Genomic DNA, 20,695 nt, shown 5'->3' with positions numbered 1-20,695 from the left:
ACCTGGTTTGTTACAGGAGGAATGCTTTGTAGAACTGATGTAGATGTTTAGCCTACCTGCTGCTTTGCTCAGTTTATTTAGAAATGTATTTAGGCAGCCAGGCATTTCTTCCTGGAGCAGCCAGTTGATCAAAGTCATTGGAAGTTTAAATTCTTCAAATTAACTCTGCTTTGTGTTCTTGAGTTTAGAGAGAATAATTAAAACAAGGAATTGTACATTATGGTTAGGCATTGCATTTGAAATTGCATTCTTGAGATATTACTGTCTTAGATGTTTTCATAGATCATTGATTATGGCAGCATTAAGAAATGTATAATGATTAGCTCTCCCCCTATGGAGGGCAATTAAAACTGAAATAATGATCATAGGATTATCGAAACTAGTGTTACCCAAGTTACTGCTTGAATTAACTTGAGACTTTTGCACATGACTTATCACTGACTTGTAAAATCCACTTCTGTAGTTGGTCAAAATGTCAAATGGTATGACTTGTTTTCAAAGATCTAGGTCATTTGTATTCATAAATAATAAGTAAGTATAAGCAAAGTTTTTTTTTAAGGTCACAACTGATAATGCTTTTTCCTTTTGAGGTAAATTTAGAGATATTTCCTTAATCACTTGTTGAATATGACTAATGAAAAACAACTAGGGATCCCAATAGAAATCTAGGCTGTTTTGAACATTTTAATAGTGGTTGTGACTAATTCAGTGATTATGTAGTTGTGATAATTATTACAATAAAAATAATAGATGTTAATACTGATAAGAACTCACCAAACAACTGGATTTAAACATTAAAGCCTAAGTGAAGAAAATAATTCATTTCCTAACAAAAAACCACATAATTAGAGATAAAATATTTGTGAATGAGCCAGATAAGAGATGAAAGATAGCTTAGAATGAGAAAAACAAATTAATACTTTCTAAAAATTAATATACCTATAGAGTGCTATATGCAAACATTTTAAAGAGCATTTTCACACATGCTGTAGTGTACCTTTGTACACTGACACCTATATAATTTTATAAAACTGATACCTATATAATATGTGAATCTAAAAAATTTTCTTGTGTACTATGCCATGTAACTAAAAACATTTTTAGAGCCAATTTATAAATTTTTATTGCTACATATAAGAATTTATAACATTTAATAGGTCTTACCATACTATAATCAAATTTTTTTTTTGAATTAAAAAATGAAAACCAATCCTGTTTTACTTAGTTTGATAAAGCATTTTGTTCATCACACTTGGATCCCAATAACTTTTAACTGTATGTCAATTTCTATTTTTAAAATGTAGCTTAAGCCCTCATTTAGCCAAAGGATTCCCTACAAGTTGAAAAAATCCAGCATACAATATACCTAGAGTTCCAGAAATGTTTAGAAGGACAACAGCTTTACTAAAGTGCTCAGTCTTCCACAAGAGCTCCTTGGAAGTGATAGCTCCTGTTTAGATGCATTGATTCTGATTAAGTTTCATTCCATGCTTCATGTTTATCTATTTTATCTGTCAGAGAGGGCATTGCAAAATGTGGGTCTGCCTCAACCTTACACATACAGGAGGTTCAGTTAAAAATTAATTGAAACTTTGGCCTAATTTTTCTCTAGCAAGCATTGTAAATACTTGGTATCCAAATTTCCCAGCTCACTCACATAAAATGATTTCTACCCATTTTATAATATGGTAAAAATAATTCAGAAGGGGGCAAGAAAAGGCAAGACAGGGGAAAGAACCTTCTTTCCCTCTCATAGGTGTAGGGGAAAAATGGGAATTTCTGCTTGAGCCATTCGTTCTTACTAACCTTCCTGTGTCCCCATGCTACCTTGATCCATTCCTCTCTTATGCGGTCCAGTTCTCATGTAATTCTGCCCTACCCCGAAGTGCTCCCAATTTCAAAATTATCTACTTCTCTGATCTCCTTAAATTCAAACTCAGGAACAAAGCCATTTGACTAAAGGAATTCATACCAGTGGAAATGACTGATAACCAACAAGCTTCCTTTGTAGGGGTGTTTGTAATTTTTAAAGAGGATACATTAATCCATACAACAAAATATGTTAGACAGCATAATCTAATGAAAAAAAGATAGAGTAGGAAAGTGTTTTTTTTTTTTTTTTTTTTTTTTACCTTCTTGTGCCTATGAGTTTCTAAAACCTGACTGGGGCTTGCTTGACCTTTGGATTCAGCTATTCTAAGCTGTCCTGGCTTCTATAGCTGCCTCCTTTCCTTGTCACTGAATTCACAAACTCTTTGGAAGCTCTGTGTCTTTTAATTTATTGCTCTGTGTTGTAGATTCTTGGTTGCCGTGGCTACAAGGCCTCTGACAATGTAAGAGTTGATAGGAAGAGTAGTAACTGGATCATTTTAATGCCAGAAGCTGCATTTGTGTTTAAGAAGGATGCCACAAATGCTGTCTTCTGCATCAGTCTTTATCAGAACTATAACTAATAGCTAATATGTAAGGTTTTAAGGTTTGCTCCTCTACCTTATTGTGCTTATTTTCTGTTGAGCTGTAGAATAATCCAGAGGTGTAGATAGTAAGAAAATAACAATTAAACTATGTTGCGTATCTTTCAGTTACACAAATGTTAGAATGGTTGGCAAGAATTGTCATTCTCTCTCTTTAACTGTAGAAGAAACATTGTAGGGGAACTAAATGAAGTAAAAACTGAACTCCTTTAAGTTAGGGAGAGGTGTTAGATTTTTAGTTTATTTCTCTGTCCCTCCATTGTCTTTTTGAACCACTGATTGTAATGGTTTTTAAAAAGGCAATTTAGGAGGTGTCTAAAATTTATGTACTTGCTAGCTCATGTCAGCTTTATATTTTAATATAGCTTTCTTGTATAAGCTAACAAAAGTCTCTATATTGAAAATAGAAAATCTGGGTTCTTCGTGAGGAAACCACATTCTCTGAGCCATTGTAGCTCATTATCATTAGTATAAGCCTAGAGTAGACATAAAAGTTTTTTGAATTTTTTGTATGTGGACGAGGAAAATTTACCATTCACATATTAAATCCCATATTTTTGGATATCTAGCTTTAAATGACTTGCAACATAAAAAAACTTCACTCATCGATCAGACTGCACTGATTTGCATTTAGTGGTGTTGGGTTGAAACTCTAGAAACACAGATTTCTTAGGCAGTGGCTTTACTTTGCTTTTTCTAATCACTATACTGGACCGTTTGATTACTGTATATTACTTTGTAGACTTTTTCTCAGAAAGATTGCTAGTCTCATCTAATGGCGGCATGTAAGTTGATGCGAAAACAATCACAGACCAGTAAATAAGAATCACATGGGAGCACATATATTATGAAATTAAAATGAAAAGAACTGGCTTGATAAAATAACTCATACCTCTGATTCAGTCTCTTCATTTTAAAATATTGATGATTCTAAAAAATATTTTCTGAAAAATATTCTGGGCAGAAGTGTTCTATATCAAAATTGCCATATACTTAATCAGAGCCTAGCACATCTGTCTTTTTTTCTACATGACAAATATTGGTATACAGTACATTCCACTGAGTAAAGATCTCCAAGTTTTAATATTGAATATTCTTTATCTTTAAAACCCTGTACACATGGTATTTCTTATATGTTTCTGGTTAAAAAACAATCTTACTAATGGAAAGTACTACAGTTCTCCCCACCTCTTTTTTTTTTTTTTTTTTTTGCCACTATTGCTTTATAGATATGCCCGTTCAATAGTTTATAATAATTAGTAAACTCTTTAATCCCAATGTGAAATTTTATTTTCAAGTAATAAAATTACAGTTTTTCCCAGATATCATAACAACCATATTCATTTGCCTGCAATACCATTTCATGTATAACTTTGAAATCAGTTTTTTTTTTAGATTTAGTGATTTTCATATGTAGTGTATTACAACAGAAAGTATGTTTTTAAAAGTAGTATCCTAGAATTTAGTATTAGTGGTATTTTCATATTATGGTATAAAGGCATTACTTTGTGAATTCTTTTAATGATGCCATTAAAAATTCTTCTGTAAACGCTTGAAAGAAAGAATATATTATTGAAAGTGGTCTTTTTTGGGGGAAGCTGAGTAAATTGACCCACTTCAGACTAAAGAAAAGGCATCCAAGAATGCCTAATCCTTATCAACTTTTATAAATTGAGACTATACATTTTGCTGCTGCATAATTTCAACTGATAGTCTATATACTCTTCTTAGATATATTGCTGCTTGATTTTCTACTTACTTTTTATTCATACAAATGTATTGCCTTTTTACTGTGTATTGTCCTTTGATGATATCTTTTAAAATTTATTTTAAAGTCTTCAAGCTCATGTATCATTTTTACCTTCTTATCACTTTCGCTTTTTACTGTCTGGTTTGTCCTTCATTGGCTTGGCCTTCCAATACTGTGCCTCGTGATTTTGAAGGCTACAGAAACTTGAGGAAAGCAATCGAGAAGAAAGAAGGTTGGAATATTTCCCAGGTTTTCTATTAAAATGTTTAAATACTGAGTTGCCATTCACAAGGAAATGTGTTATAGTATTATATATTGTTTCAGACTAGATAAGCTGGGGTGCTCCTAAAAGTAATGCTGACTTTATAAAACTAACAAGAACACTGTAATACATTTTTAAGAAAGTACTTTTTAAGAATAAAATCTTCACTAGATACTTCAATTAAAATTCAGGCAGTTTCATGTGATTACAGAATAAACTATGATAATTATGATGATGACTTAGCTTTTGTAGGGTAAAAATGGCCCTAAAACCCCTGCCATTTGATTTATTTAAAAAAGAAAAAACAACAGTAATTCTTTGTCTTACGGAAACTTGTGAGCAGAATGGAAATTGACATTTTGTTGTAGCACATGCTGAGTCATGGGTGGGCTTCTGTCTCTCTCTTATTTATTTAATATAATCTTTACTGGAAAAAAAACCGTTAAAATGACAACAAACAAAAGGAAACTGTGGCCTGATTACAAATAAGATTTATAAGACATTCTTAAGGTTGAAATAGAAAAACAATTTTTGCTTTTAAAATGTATTTGAAGTGGACATCAAAAACAGGATAGTTGCTTTTTTCATTGGAAACGAGCAAAATTTAGAATCATATTCTTGATTTGCATTTTACTGATTCAGAATTAGGATTATTTAACCAAGGATCAAGTGATATTTTCCTTATCAGAACTTTTCTTCATAGATTTTCCTAAACAAGTCTCTAGATTACAGTCAAAATGATTAAGAAAACATACTAGTTTCAAGGTAATATTTAACTGTTTTGGAAGCCCTACTTTAGAAATTCATCTTTTACTTAAGAACTTGAGAACTTATACTATGCAATTAGTTAAATGAATATCTTACTTTAAATATCTTAAAGTTTAAAATGTTTTTCTTTAAATTATAATTTATATTTTATAATTATATTTAGTATGTTATATAGTATTCTAAAGTTTTTATACTTATATGCCATAAGTCCATAGGTTCTTTAAAGTATTCTGTACTTAGGCTATAATTTTAATTTTTTTATCACTCATACCCTAACTCACCTAAGCAATACATATTTAGGACAACATGTTTATTACTGGAGTTAAATTAAGGCATTAAAATTGTGAAATTTCTTCTATTCTGAAAGGTCAAAATAAGATACATCATTAAAATTGTGTGTGGAAGCATTTAATCACCATAAAATACTCAAGTCCTTTAAATGTACTCAGTGAAAGGAGTTTACTTCCATCTTTACATGATCCCTGAAGGATAGCAAAAGCAGAGTGGTTTGGTGGTTACAGAACAATGTCTGAAACATAGTCGTGTGTACAGATCTCCTAGGGATTTTGATAAAATGCAGATTCTGATTCAGTAGGGCTGAGGTGGAGCCTGAGATTCTGCATAAGTAATAAGCTCCCAAGTAATGGAGATGCTTCCAGTCTGTGAACTGAACTTTGAAATGGTCTGGGAGTCAGGATAACTGGTTTTAGTCCTCTTGAGGGGATTAACTTCTCCAGGCCACAGTTCCCTTTTTGTTTGTCAAATGAAGGGGTTAATTGCTAATTCCAGCTCCCAAGCTTCTGATTCTATATAAAGTACTAATTTAAATATCTTCCATTGCTACTTAGATACTTATTTTAGGTATCAATTTGCCTCGGTTTACTGAGGAAAACTTGAATATTTGAGGTATAAAAATTATAACTATCAACTTGTATTTTAAAAGCTTAAGCCTTTAAATTAATAATGTAAAGTTATGACTGCTGATTTTTCTGCATCAGAAGTGGCATGAATGACTTATAATATATGAGTTAATGTAGACGTAAAGATAGCATTTGTTTAACTGGGTATCAGTGACTTGGAGTAGGGAGTAGAAGGATATGTTGAGTCAAATGTTTGGAATAAGGTGGTTGTATGGCCGTAAACTTAAGTATAATGCGATTTGGTTGGAACTTGAAGTAATACAAGAACAGAGAATAATGAAAACTGTATTCTGTAGCAGTCACAGGTGAGAAAGGGAGACCGCCCAGGAGAGGGAATTGGGAAACCTGCTGGAAGATGTCTCCCTAATAAATTGTCCTTTCCTAGCCCTACACCTTAGACCTAGACCTCAAGTATAGCACTGTTTGAGTACATACTGCTGGCCTTTTAATTGATGATGGATGAAAGGGGAATTTCTTTCTAGATTTTCAGCTTGAACTGCATGATGGTGGAAAATCAGCAGTCCTAGTATATTATAAGCAACCTAAGAGAGGCATTTAGTATATCACACAAAATTATTTCTTGTTTATCATAAAAGTTCTTTCTAGGTGGTTCCTAGTTTTCTTCAAGCTCATTTTTTCTCCATGCAAATGATTTAACAGCACTCATGGATCCCTGTTACAATTTACTTCATTCATTTCCAGTTAAGACTGTTATATTGGTACTCCTACTTGTAATTTCTTCTCTCGCCATATATATGCTGTCTCTCATGCATCTTTATGCATTTTTAAAACTGTACCATTCTACTCCAACCGAGCTAGTACATGAGACACATAAGCATGTTCAAACAGAGGTGCTTATGCGTAGTCACAGGGATTGATTTATTTAACAAACCACTTACTTCACATTCGTTATGTGCCAGGCCCTGGGTACTAGGGATGTAATGTGGAGGCCAACAGACATGATCCCTTCCCTTAGGAAGCTGACTGCCTAGTGAGAAATACAGGTACTAAATAAATAATAACATAAACATAAATGACAAACTCTGAAAAGTACTTACAAGGGAAAAGTATTTATATTCATAGTGCTCAGTACAAAAATATCTCTGAGAATAGAAACCTACAGTTAATCATTAAAGTTATAGTTATAATAGGGCCTAAATGAGATTAAGTTTTTAGCCTAAAAGCTAAAAATCAATCCATATATTAGGGAAATTATTTAATATAGAAGAATATATGAAAAAACAATAGCTGTTACTGAGCTATTCTGATAAAATTTTTTTTCTAGAGGAATTTTACTCAGAGAATATTGTATTATTTGAGTATTTTATTTATTTATTTATTTATTTTTAAAATTTATTTTAATTAACTAATTTATTTATTTTTGAGACAGAGTCTCACTCTGTCACCCGGGCTAGAGTGCAGTGGCATGATCTCGCCTCACTGCAACCTCCATCTCCCGGGTTCAAGCGATTCTTCTGCCCCAGCCTCCTTAGTAGCTGGGATTACAGGTATGCACCACTATACCCGGCTGTTGTGTATTTTTAGGAGAGACGGGGTTTCACCATGTTGGCCAGGCTGGACTCAAATGCCTGACCTCGTGATCCACCCACCTCGGCCTCTCAAAGTGCTTTTTAATGATTTTAAAATGCTACTATAGCACAAAAGGAAATAGTTCATATACAGATTCATTTAAAGTTTACTTTCTTAATGTTATTTAGCTTAATTAAATATGTGAGTCTAGTGATCAGTAGTGTACTGTCTGTGCATAGTTGATTGCTAAATCCACAAAGGATTAGAGTTATTTGGGTATACAAAACTTCTCTCTTTTCCTCAGGACCACCAGGGCTGAATTAATTTAGCTATAATCATTCCCTGATATGTGTGTAGTTATGGTTGTAGATACTAGGTAACTGAAGAGGAGAGCCTCCACTTATAAGGTGAATCTTGTGGCAGACCCTGAAATTTTCTATTCAATCAAAGGGCAGCCTGAACATTAGACAGTTTTTGGTATGCAAAGACCCATTGTGTGAGACCATAATGAGAAGTGGCCTTGTGCTGTATGGGCTGCCTAAGAAAAAAGAGCCTGTGCCACTACCTGAAGGAGACCTGAATACACTGATGGATGTAGCTAGTGTAGACAAGCTTACTGTGGGCAGATTTAATCTGGAACTTTAAATTTACTCTTAAATGTATTAGGACATCAATAAAAATGTAGTTTTTTATATCATTGTATTAATATGAGATAAGTTTTTTGTATTCAAATGAGAAAACAAAAATGTTTGATTTCTTTTGAATTCCAGTTAATTGACTGCTACTGTGACTAGTTCTTAGGGGTGTCGAGGTCTCGTGCTTTCAGGCATAATCTATTCCTCAGTGTTTTCTGAAAATAAGCTTTTCTCCAGTGATATAAATCATTACACTATTGACTGATTGGCAATTTCCATTTTTCTCTGAAGCGTCAGGTAGAATAGCTTTGCTCATTTAAGTGACCAACATTTAAAGTTTGTTTTCACAAATCATTGATGGCTTTTAAAAATCTGAGAGAAAAAAAGTGAATACTTTTCCTTTCTGTTTTAACACCATACCCTTATGTTCCTTTTTTTAGTGTGGCTGGTAAAGAGGATAATACGGACACTGATCAAGAGAAGAAAGAAGAAAAGGGTGCTTCAGAAAGAGAAAACAATGAATTAGAAGTGGTAAGTGTGAAAGAATGAACTTGTCAGTTTTAGTCACCAGGTTTGGTTGTTCTTGGTTGCTGATAACTTACTAACTTACTTGTAGAAAAATGAACTGCTTATGATGCATTCTGTTCAATCTATTTCTTTGAAGATGTTTCTTCAGAAATATGAACTGTAAAATATTGACAACTCTCAATCTTATGTATTGTGAAAGCATTGTGTTGCAGAGGCAAGGATAGAATACTATGAGAGATGAAATACTTTTTGGTTTAAGACAAAATTATTATCTAATAACCTTAACATCTTGGAAGGATTTTTATACTGATGAAAAGTGAACTTTTTTATGTTTCTGTATTTTGTACTCCAGCAGCCTCTCTCAATGAGAGAATCAGTTTGTTTTGCCAATATTTTGCTATTAATTTTCACAAATCACATTTTAGGAAGAAAGTCAAGAAATGAGTGATCATGAGGATGAAGAAGAGGAGGAGGAGGAGGAGGAAGATGACATTGAGGGTGGTGAAAGTTCTGATGAATCAGATTCTGAATCAGATGAGAAAGGTACTTGCCATTTGGTATAAGGGCAAAAATTCATTTTGGGAAGTTGTTTAAACCGTGACAGAAAACTCTTAACATTCTCCATTTCATACTTGATGAAAGCAACTTTTGTGACTACTGACCTACATTTGCCTTCCAAGGCTTATGTGCTAAACAAATGAGTTACTTCTCTTGCTGGATGTAGTCATTGTGTGATTTCCATTCTTGCTGAGTACAAATAGCATTGTCCTTGATCAAAGTGAACACTCTTTATCTCATTCACCTTTTTGGTTTTTGGTTTATCCAGGAAACTTTTCTAATGACTAATCAGTGAATAAAAATACCTAGTTGATGGTTTTTATGCTCTTGTTTGAAAGCTAGAATTCTGATATTTTGACCTAGTACCAGGATTTTTATTTTCTTCTTTTATAAATAGCCAATTATCAAGCAGACTTGGCAAACATTACTTGTGAAATTGCAATTAAGCAAAAGCTGATTGATGAACTAGAAAACAGCCAGAAAAGACTGCAGACTCTGAAAAAGCAGTATGAAGAGAAGCTAATGATGCTGCAACATAAAATTCGGGACACTCAGCTTGAAAGAGACCAGGTGCTTCAAAACTTAGGTAAGAATTATATTTAATTCAAATGAAAGTCCAAGCTGAATCTTCAAAATGGGTTTTTTATCTTTTCCTGTAGAAGAAAAAAATGATAGAAGCCGTATTAAACCTAAAAAAGGTTGTTTGTTTTGTTTTTGCAAGTCTCAGTTTGTGTCTTTTATTTAAAAGTTATATGTAGCTTGTAAATACTTTCTGACCAGATTATATGTTAATTTGTCTCATAATGTTAAATATTGTTATTTATTTTGTTTTTTCATACTGATATCTGCCTAGGCTGTTTACTCACTTTATACAAATTTATGGTTGTTTTAATGTTTTGATTTATGTTGGGTACATTTTAACATAACATATTAATGAATAAGCTTCAATAATCATTAAACAGGGTAAGAGTAGATAATAAAGAGAGAATGATTGAAAGACACCCTAGTCTTCTGAGATGTGAATGTTTGGGAAGTAGCTCTTCTCTTTGGATATGGACTGTAAATCTGTGAAATAAAAATCTGTGTCTCACAAAAAAACATATAAAAATATCCTCTGGTCATTTAGGCTCAGTAGAATCTTACTCAGAAGAAAAAGCAAAAAAAGTTAGGTCTGAATATGAAAAGAAACTCCAAGCCATGAATAAAGAACTGCAGAGGCTTCAAGCAGCTCAAAAAGAACATGCAAGGTTGCTTAAAAATCAGTCTCAGTATGAAAAGCAATTGAAGAAATTGCAGCAGGATGTGATGGAAATGAAAAAAACAAAGGTATTGATGGTTTTTTCCATTAACGTTTGATGTTCAGTATGATTTTGCAATTGGGACAAAAAATAAACAACTATTGTGGTTCTTTCTGTATTCGATAAAGGTAACCCAATCTTACAAATGATGTACTTTCCTTTGGCAATTAGAATTTGTTTCTGATAGTCATTCCTCATCAAAGCCTTTCTTCAAGAGTAGCTGAAAATCATGTGCTCATCAGGGCTTCTTAGACATTGATGGATATTTCTTCTCTTACAACTCTTACGCAAGCTTAACAAAAATATAAAATATTTCAAATATGCAAGAAAACATAGATAATAACATAACAAACATTGTATCCACAATCTAGTTTAAAATATTAAGCATTACAGATACACAGTAAGCCTTCTGTTTATCTCTTCCTGATCATATTCCTCATTCTCCAATAGCTAATAACTGTCTTACATTTAGTGTTTATCATTTCTATACATAGAAAAGCACTAATTTTCTTCCCCTGTCCAAAGAGAGTGTGCAAATCCTGATCTGTTATCTGTTTTTGTTGGGGAATCAATTATTATTTACGTCTATCATGAAAGTCATTGTAGTTTTCTTAAAATAGCAATAAAATAGCAAATATGGAAGTGATTTGGATAGTATAACCATGCATCACTTAATGATGGTACGTTCTGAGAAATGCATTTTTAGGTGATTATTTGTCAAACGTGGAGTGTACTTACACAAACCTCGATGGTATAGCCTACTACACACTTAGGCTACATGGTAGAGCCTACAAACCTGTACAGCATGTTACTATACTGAATACTCTAGGCAATTTTAACACAATGCTAAATATTTGTGTATTCAAACATATCTAAACATAGAAAAGGTATTGTAAAAAATACAGTATAAAAGATAAAAAATGGTACACTTTTTTTTTTTTGAGAGGGAGTCTCACTCTGTCGCCTCCCAGGTTCAAGCAGTTCTCCTTTCTCAGCCTCCCAAATAGCTGGGACTACAGGTGCACACCACCATGCCCAGCTAATTTTTGCATTTTTAGTAGAGACAGGATGTCACCATATTGGTCAGGCTGATCTCGAACTCCTGACCTCAGCTGATCCACCTACCTCAACCTACCAAAGTGCTGGGATTAAAGGCATGAGCCAGTGTGCCCAGCCAAAAATTGTACACTTTTATAGGCATACCTGATTTTACTGTGATTTGCTTTATTGACCTTTGCAGATATTGCATTTTTTACAAATTGAATGTTTGTGGCAACCCTGCCTTGAGGATGTCTGCTGCTGCTATTTTTCCGACAGCATTTGCTCACTTCGTGTCTCTGTCAGCATTTTCTTTTTAACAATTAAGTTTTTTGATTAAGGCATGCAAACTATTTTTTTAAACATGATACTATTGCACACCTAATAGACTACTGTATAGTATAAACATAACTTTATATGTACCAGGAAAGCAAATAAATTTGTGTGACTTGCTTTAATGTGAATTCACCTTTTTGCGGTGCTCTGGAACCAAACTTTCAAGGTCTCCAAGGTGTGCCTGTAAGGTGTGCACTTACCATGAAGGGAGGTCGCAGGACTATAAGTTGCTCTGGGTGAATCAGTGAGTGAATGGTGAATGAACGTGAAGTCCTAGGACATAGCTATACACTGCTGTGGACTTTATCAATACTGTATACACTTAAGCTACACTAAATTTATTTTAAAAACTCTCTTCAGTGATAAACTAACCTTGGCTTACTGTAATTTTTTTGTACTTTATAAATATTTTAAGTTAAAAAAACTTTTTGACTCTTTTGAAATATCACATAGTTTAAAACACAAAATGCATTTTATAGCCGTACAAAAATATTTTTTCTTTATATCATCATTCTGTAAGCTTTTATCTATTTAAAATTTTTATATTTTTTACTTTTTAAACTTTTTTGTTAAAACTAAAACACAAACACACACAATAGCCTAGGCCTATGCAGAGTGAGGATTATCAGTATCACCATCTTCAACTCCCCATCTTGTCTCACTGGAAGGCCTTCAGGAGCATTAACACATGTAGAGCTGTCATCTCCTATGATAAAAATGCCTTCTTCTTAAATATCTTCTCAAGGGCTTGCCTGAGGCTGCTTTATAGTTACCTTTTTTTTTCATAAGTCTAAAACAACTATAAAAAGTATAGTATAGTAAATACATAAACCACTATAGCTCCACTATAATCTTATGAAACCACTGTCTTAAATGTGGTTCATTGTTGAGTTAAATGTTGTTATGAGGCACATAACCGTCATTAGATTATTATGTTGTGTAGTTGCTAATAACAACAGTAGCTAAAAATCATTAAGTGCTTTATTAAGTTGTTGAGAATTCAAGTGCCAGGTACTGTTAATACATTTTGTGGGTGTTAACTGGTTGAGTTCTCACAAAAATCCAATGCTATGGAAATATTATTTCCATTTTATAGATGAGCAAACCAAAGCCTAGAGAGGTAAAGTAATTCGATCAAGGTCACATAGCTACTGATAGTAAGCTAAGTATCAAGATTTCAAGTTGCAGAACAACTGAATATTGAATACAAAAAGTATAGAATACTAAGCAAATAAAAATGTATTAGAAACAGAAATACATGAATCTCACAGAAATAAGAATTGCCCATTTTAAATGTGCAGTAAAACTGCATGTTTCCATGTTAAGTATTCGGAATTCTGAGAACTTACTTCCATATATGTGCTTGATTGAATGAATGCTGTGACAGAGTAATTTCAATAGATGTATATACCTAATTGATTAGGTTCGCCTAATGAAGCAAATGAAAGAAGAACAAGAGAAAGCCAGACTGACTGAGTCTAGAAGAAACAGAGAGATTGCTCAGTTGAAAAAGGATCAACGTAAAAGAGATGTAAGTGGATTTTAACTCTCAGTTATGTAACAAAATTGTACATTGAAAAAGATGGTTTAATAAATGGAGGAAAAATTTCTGGTAACCCTAACTACTAATTGCAGGTTAAGGACAATAGATAAGCATACATATTATAAAATGTCATTTATTACAATATGTGCATTATGGTAATTCAGTATAAGAGTTCATTAAAAAACTGTAATATTATATATTTTATTTGAGACTTATTTTCCAGATGATGACATAGAAGTAAATGGCAAGAATAACTGGTTATCTCTAGGATGACCAAGGAACTAGTTGCAGTATTTTGTAAGATAGCAAGTTTAGGATGGTTCTGAAGAATGTTTTATCACTAGAAGTACTTATAAATAATCCTAGAGTAACAACCAGCCCTTATTAGAAGAGGCTTTTCTAAGGACTATCAAAATTTTTGTATCCTTTGACTCAAGATTCTACTTCCATGAATTTAGACGAAGAAAATAATCTAAAATAAGTAAAAATACTCTGCATCGAAATCTTCACTTTAGGATTCTTTGTAATTGTGAAAAAAGTAAAAACAACCAAATCCCTGACAATGGGAGGAATGGTTAAAGGAATTATGGTACATTCCATTCATATTTTGAAACTGTATACCTATCTGAAAAATGACCACACATTAAGTGTAAAGCATGGTCATTTTACAAATGAGGGAAAATTCAAGGGATGCATCTCAACATGCTAATTGTAGTTGTGTTAGAGTTATAAGTTATCGTTGATTTTTTTTCTTCTTCTTTTCAAAATTTTGGCAATATGATTATTTCTTTTAGGTGAAAAATTATAGTTATGATTTTTTTTTCTTAAAAGAAGAAGCTGGGTGCAGTGGCTCATGCCTATAATCCCAGCCAGCACTTTGAGAGACTAGCGGGAGGGTTGCTTGAACCCAGGAATTCTAGACTAGCCTGAACAACAACACAGCAAGTCTCCCTCTTTGAAAAAGAAGAGGCCTTCACTTTTTCTCTTTATTATTGGTTAGGTTTCAGCCGTTATTCCTTTTTACTTGCTCAACTTTTCCTAAATCCTCCCTGGAAAAATATGAGCATAAAGCATATTTTAGAAAATGGAAATCTATTTTGGGATGTAACGAAGAAAGGGGACAGAGAAAAGGGGGAAGTGAGGTAGAAAAGTGGATAGTGGATATTTTGGCCAGATGACTCCCCTATTTAGGTTATATTTATTTCTTTTTTCCTCCTACTATGTCAGTGTATTTTAATAATCAGTGTATTTGTCATAGTTAATTCCTGGGCATTTAAAATTTTGTTTTTATCAATTTGTTCCTACTGAAATCAAGTAGAAGCACATTCTAACATATTGCCTATTCTTTTTTTTTCTGTTATTGTTTTAAAAGTTGAGATATAATTCACATATCCTAAAATTTACCTTTTAAAGTGTACAATTCATGTTTTTAGTGTATTCACAAAAGTGTGAATGATCACCACTCTTTAATTACAGAAAATTTTCGTTACTCCAGGAAGATACACTGTACCCATTGGTAGTCACTCACAATTGCCCCTGGCCCCTGGCAGCCACTAATCTACATTTTGTCTCTGTGGACATTGCATATAAATGGAATCATACCAGATATGGCCTTTTGTGTCTTGCTTTTTTTTTTTTTTTTTTTTTTTCCTGAGGCGGAGTCTTACTTTGTCACCCAGGCTGGAGTGCAATGCATGACCTTGTCTCACTCCAACCTCTGCCTCCCAGGTTCAAGCCATTCTCCTGCCTCAGCCTCCAGAGCAGCTGGGACTACAGGCATGCACCACCACACCTGACTACTTTTTGTATTTTTAGTAGAGGTGGATTTTCACCATGTTGGCCAGACTGGTGTCGAACTCCTGACCTCAAGTGATCCACCTGCCTCGGCCTCCCAAAGGGCTGGGATTACAGGTGTGAGCCACTGCGCCCAGCTGTGTCTGGCTTCTTTTATTTAACACGATGTTTTCAAGGGTCAACCATGTTATAACATGTATCAGCACGTCATTCTTTTTTATGGTTGTATAGATAGAATACGTTTTCTTTGTCCATACATCAGTTGATAGACGTTTGGGTTCTTTCCATTTTTTGTCTGTTTATTTTATATTTAATGAAAACCTTTGGACAATAGGAATAATTTCTCTACAGTGTATGCTACTTATTTCTTTATTACTAATTCATATAAGATATAGGGAGATCAATATTGAACTCCTAGGATGAACTTTTTGAATCTTTTCCATAACATATGATGCCTATATTCTATTATAAAGACACAATGCTGGCTAATCACATATAAAGCTAACATTCATACTCCCTCTCCCTTTTATTTGTTGCCTTGTGTACATATTGGCCTCCTTTTAAAATTGTTCCTTGTCATATTCATCTTTGAACCCTTAGAAAGTTCAGGGTGACATTTACATACCATATAAAAATATGAATGAGCTTGAGATTTGATTTTTAATAGGAAGAAATTGAATGTAGTAAGAAGTTTCAAACTATATGATAATTATAGTTTTTGATAATTCATTAATTTAAAAAACACATTAATTTTGCTTTTATATCAATCATTGTGGCAGGCAATTAAGATATAGTTGTGATAAGATAAAGTCATTTTCTCAAGGAATTCCCATCTGATGAGGCAGAAATATACATAAACCTAAAATGAATGGTCTGCTTGAATTTGAATGCAAAACACGAGGGATTATTTGTTAAATAACAGGATTTAAGTACTAGAAAGGAAGTTTGTAGTGAACTGTCCATTCTTAAACTTTGTCCAACAATACAGAATTGAATAAATGATAGAACTGGAATTAAGATATAAGTTCTTTCTTTTTTCCTTTTTTTTCTTTCCTTTCTTTCTTTTTTTTTTTTTTTTTTTTAATGAGATGGAGTCTCGCTCTGTCCTCCAGGCTGCAGTACAGTGGTGCAGTCTTGGCTCACCGCAGCCCCCGCCTCCTGGGTTCAAGCGATTCTCCCACCTCAGCCTCCCGAGTAGCTGAGATTACAGGCACGTGCCACCATGCCTGGCTAATTTTGTATTTTTAGTAGAGACAGGGTTTTGCCATGTTGGCCAGGCTTGTCTTGAACTCCTGACCTCAAGTGATTCTCCCACCTTGACCTCCCAAAATGCTGGGATTACAAGCATGAGCCACCGCTCCTGGCCTCTGAGTTCTTTTTAAGTCCAAATTTTTTTCTTAAATTATATGCCTGTAGAATGGCTTGAAGTAATCCTAATTAGTTATCTTTATTTTGAGAGTACCTGGAAACAAATTAATAGTCAATGCAGACATGTTTTATTGTCCATTTACTTTATCCACCATAAGATCCATAGTTATTACAAGGTACTAATCAATATATATTCTTCCTATGTCTACAACAAATTATAATTATTGTATATATTATAAGATGACTCTATTGAAAATATTCTAAACTTTGTTTCTTCCTATCTGTGCCTCAAACAGCAACTAAAACAAGATGTCTAACAAAATTAAATAAGATAACATTTGTAAAGCATTTAGAAAAGTACTTGCATGTAGTAAGCACCAAATGTATCAAATTTAAGTATGTAACACAGAGATAACCTTTCATTTTTTTCAAAAAGGGATGAGATATATCTGTATTTATTTGTGTTTGTTGGGATAAAACAGCTGTACCTGTAATAATGTATACAAGGTTGTTGACTCAGATCCTGCTAAGAACTCACAGTTCCCAGGGGTATGGGGAAATATATTTATATAGGAATAGAAAATATTGTGTCTTTCACTTTACTATTTCCACTTATTTAATATTATTTTACAGCATCAACTTAGACTTCTGGAAGCCCAAAAAAGAAACCAAGAAGTGGTTCTACGTCGCAAAACGGAAGAGGTACAGTAAGCAAGCTGACCATTTGGAAGAAACATTCTGACTTTGAGATATATGATGTCTTTCTATAGACTAAGATAATGAGTCAACCTCTGCTGCAATTTCAGGTTACAGCTCTTCGTCGGCAAGTAAGACCCATGTCAGATAAAGTGGCTGGGAAAGTTACTCGGAAGCTGAGTTCATCTGATGCCCCTGCTCAGGACACAAGTTCCAGTGCAGCTGCTCTCGAAACAGATGCATCAAGGACAGGAGTCCAGCAGAAAATGAGAATTCCTGTGGCGAGAGTCCAGGCCTTACCAACGCCCACAACAAATGGAACCAGGTCTACATAATTCTGTTCCTGCTGACATAATCTTCTTGGCCATTAATACAGAATGTTGTACTTAAATGAAAAAATGGCTCATTATTTGACAGTACAGAATCAAATAAGTGCATAAGTAATTATGCTTGTCTGTTTTATATGATTATAGGAAAAAATATCAGAGGAAAGGATTGACTGGCCGAGTGTTTATTTCCAAGACAGCCCGCATGAAGTGGCAGCTCCTTGAGCGCAGAGTCACAGACATCATCATGCAGAAGATGACCATTTCCAACATGGAGGCAGATATGAATAGACTCCTCAAGGTGTGGGAAATAGAAAGTAGATATGCTCCCCCTTAGCTGACTGTTAATTTTACTCTTCCAATTTTGTTTCTCGGGTAAATTTAACACTTACCAAGTTTTGGGGGGTTTTTGATTCTACAGTATATAAATAGATGAACATAATTTCTTAAAATCCAACCTGCTTTCTCAATAGCAACGGGAGGAACTGACAAAAAGACGAGAGAAACTTTCAAAAAGAAGGGAGAAGATAGTTAAGGAGAATGGAGAGGGAGATAAAAATGTGGCTAATATCAATGAAGAGATGGAGTCACTGATTGCTAATATAGATTACATCAATGACAGTATTTCTGATTGTCAAGCCAACATAATGCAGATGGAAGAAGCAAAGGTTTGTAATTTTTTGAAAAGTGTAATGGCTTAATGAAAAGTACTTTTGTATTGTTTATCATTCAAAGCACTTTGAGTTTTTACGTGAAGGTGTTTTCTATTTATTGGTCTAATCTAATGCTTAGATTTTACATGTATGCCACTTCCTGCTTGCTTTTCAGATTTCTCTGCTGATTGTGTGATAACATTTATTGTTTATGTAACACATGGGTCATTTTTACATCCCACTTTGAATTCTTAGCTGCTTAAATGTATTTTATCTTTTCAACTAAACCCTATGTTTCTTGGGGTAATGATCATACATTGCACCTATCTGAGCATCTCGTTAGCTAACCCAATACTAGGAAATAAATATATGAAACAATAGGCTGTTACCTTCTGTTTTCAGCTCAAAGTAATGGTCATCATATTATGCTGATTTTATATAGGAAGAAGGTGAGACATTGGATGTTACTGCAGTCATTAATGCCTGCACCCTTACAGAAGCCCGATACCTGCTAGATCACTTCCTGTCAATGGGTATTAATAAGGTCAGATATAACCACACTATTACTGAAAACCTAAGTTTTGACTAATTCATTGTAGTTTTATTTATCTTTCTGTAGTAACCCTTCGCTTTGTAATAAGGAAGAAGATTATTCATAATTGGAAAGTATTTCTTTTACCCTTCTTTAGAGTCAGGAAGAGTGAGAAATATTTAGATCAATTTCATTAGCATGTCGTCTATTATGTTTGTTTATTAGAGCAGATAAACAGCTTAAGAAATAATTCCCCTTTTGCTTTAACAAAGGAAAAATTAGAAAAAAATTTCTCAGTATGCAAACAAGTTTGGTATCATAACTAATTTAACATTGATTCTTTACAGATCAAAAGTGAATCAGAAAAGAAAAAATAATTTAATCATTCTCTTATTTTGAATGTAAATTCTCTAATTTGTCACCTGTAAGAAAACCCTGCCCAAATGTTGAAGATGATAATGGTTTCTGACTCACTTTTTTTTCCATGTTGGGACTGTTATACTCTTTCTGTTCTTACGCCATCTCACTTAATTTTCACAATGTGCCAAGAGGTAATTATTATTGATCTCATTTTGCATATGAGGAAACTGAGAATCCAGAAGATAACATCTTGGACAGGTGAACTTGTCCATGATCACTAAGCCAGTTAGTGGAGGAGCTGGGATGACTCAAGGTCTATCTGATGTCAAGCCCATATATCATATTCATTTGCTGTTTGATACAGATCTTTGTGTGGTAGATCCTGTTTCATATGACCTAAGATAATTTTTTGTTGTGTTTCAGGGTCTTCAGGCTGCCCAGAAAGAGGCTCAAATTAAAGTACTGGAAGGTCGACTCAAACAAACAGAAATAACCAGTGCTACCCAAAACCAGCTCTTATTCCATATGTTGAAAGAGAAGGCAGAATTAAATCCTGAGCTAGATGCTTTACTAGGCCATGCTTTACAAGGTAATTTGTACTCGATTTTAGTTAAATGAATTTGCATGGTAGCTTTGCTTTTTCAACATGGTATAGTATATCCCTTTCCCATATGGCTTGACTGAATAGATGCTATATTTACTCATGCTTTTAATAATTATTCTTTCTTTAATTTGCATGTATACATTTTGGCAAGGTAATTGTTGTTATTCCAAGAAATGATTACCAACTTAAAATGGCTTACTTAACCTTATTAAGCAATTAGTTTTTATGGGCAAAGAAGACCAATCAAGTTTTCGTATTGGTTATCTAAATTACTTAAAATATTAACCAAGTTTCTTTACTTTACTCTGTGTATCTCACTGCCTTAAAAATAAATTTATAAGTGTTTGCTATGGCATCTATTCTACATGTAAATGGTACATAATCTTGTTTTATGTGGGAGTTTTTAACATTGGATCTGTTTTGATTGGAGTATTGCTTTTTGTTTCCTTTTTGCTGTTATTTACACAGATCTAGATAGCGTACCATTAGGTAAGTATGTTTAGCTTTCTGTGTATCCTACAGCTGCATGAATTACTAATTGTTCATGTACACTAATTGTGGTACATCTTATTTTAAAGATTTTTATTGGTGGTCAAGTGGTTTTTGCATGATCTTTTTTGAAATGTATCCATGGCCACAAACACACTAAGTCTTTTATCTTTATTAAACATTCCTGATTTTAAAATTCTTAGATGTTTAAAGAAGTATGCTTTTGTTAGTTG

General features: G+C 33.5%; 1 protein-coding gene across 15 annotated transcripts in view; it reads left to right on the top strand.

Moving 5' to 3' along the window:
- KIF21A (kinesin family member 21A) overlaps window positions 1-20,695 on the top strand; it is a 156,653-nt gene that overhangs the window by 93,204 nt on the left and 42,754 nt on the right. For 9 of the 15 annotated variants that reach the window (XM_009180519.2, XM_009180518.2, XM_009180517.2 and 6 more), the window contains exons 12-24: window positions 4,418-4,456; window positions 8,780-8,870; window positions 9,293-9,410; window positions 9,823-10,011; window positions 10,552-10,751; window positions 13,521-13,628; window positions 17,436-17,504; window positions 17,609-17,823; window positions 17,972-18,125; window positions 18,298-18,492; window positions 18,920-19,021; window positions 19,793-19,958; window positions 20,442-20,462. In XM_009180519.2, the coding sequence (XP_009178783.1) occupies window positions 4,418-4,456; window positions 8,780-8,870; window positions 9,293-9,410; window positions 9,823-10,011; window positions 10,552-10,751; window positions 13,521-13,628; window positions 17,436-17,504; window positions 17,609-17,823; window positions 17,972-18,125; window positions 18,298-18,492; window positions 18,920-19,021; window positions 19,793-19,958; window positions 20,442-20,462 (1,667 nt within the window). The remainder of the gene's footprint in view (window positions 1-4,417; window positions 4,457-8,779; window positions 8,871-9,292; window positions 9,411-9,822; window positions 10,012-10,551; window positions 10,752-13,520; window positions 13,629-17,435; window positions 17,505-17,608; window positions 17,824-17,971; window positions 18,126-18,297; window positions 18,493-18,919; window positions 19,022-19,792; window positions 19,959-20,441; window positions 20,463-20,695) is intronic. The other 6 variants (XM_003906198.3, XM_009180521.2, XM_009180513.2 and 3 more) reach the window with 3 other exon arrangements.

This window comes from Papio anubis, chromosome 9 (assembly GCF_008728515.1).
Source record: "Papio anubis isolate 15944 chromosome 9, Panubis1.0, whole genome shotgun sequence".
Lineage (NCBI taxonomy): Eukaryota > Metazoa > Chordata > Mammalia > Primates > Cercopithecidae > Papio > Papio anubis.
The sequence above is the reverse complement of the archived record's forward strand: the minus strand, read 5'-3'. Positions and strand labels throughout refer to the sequence as shown.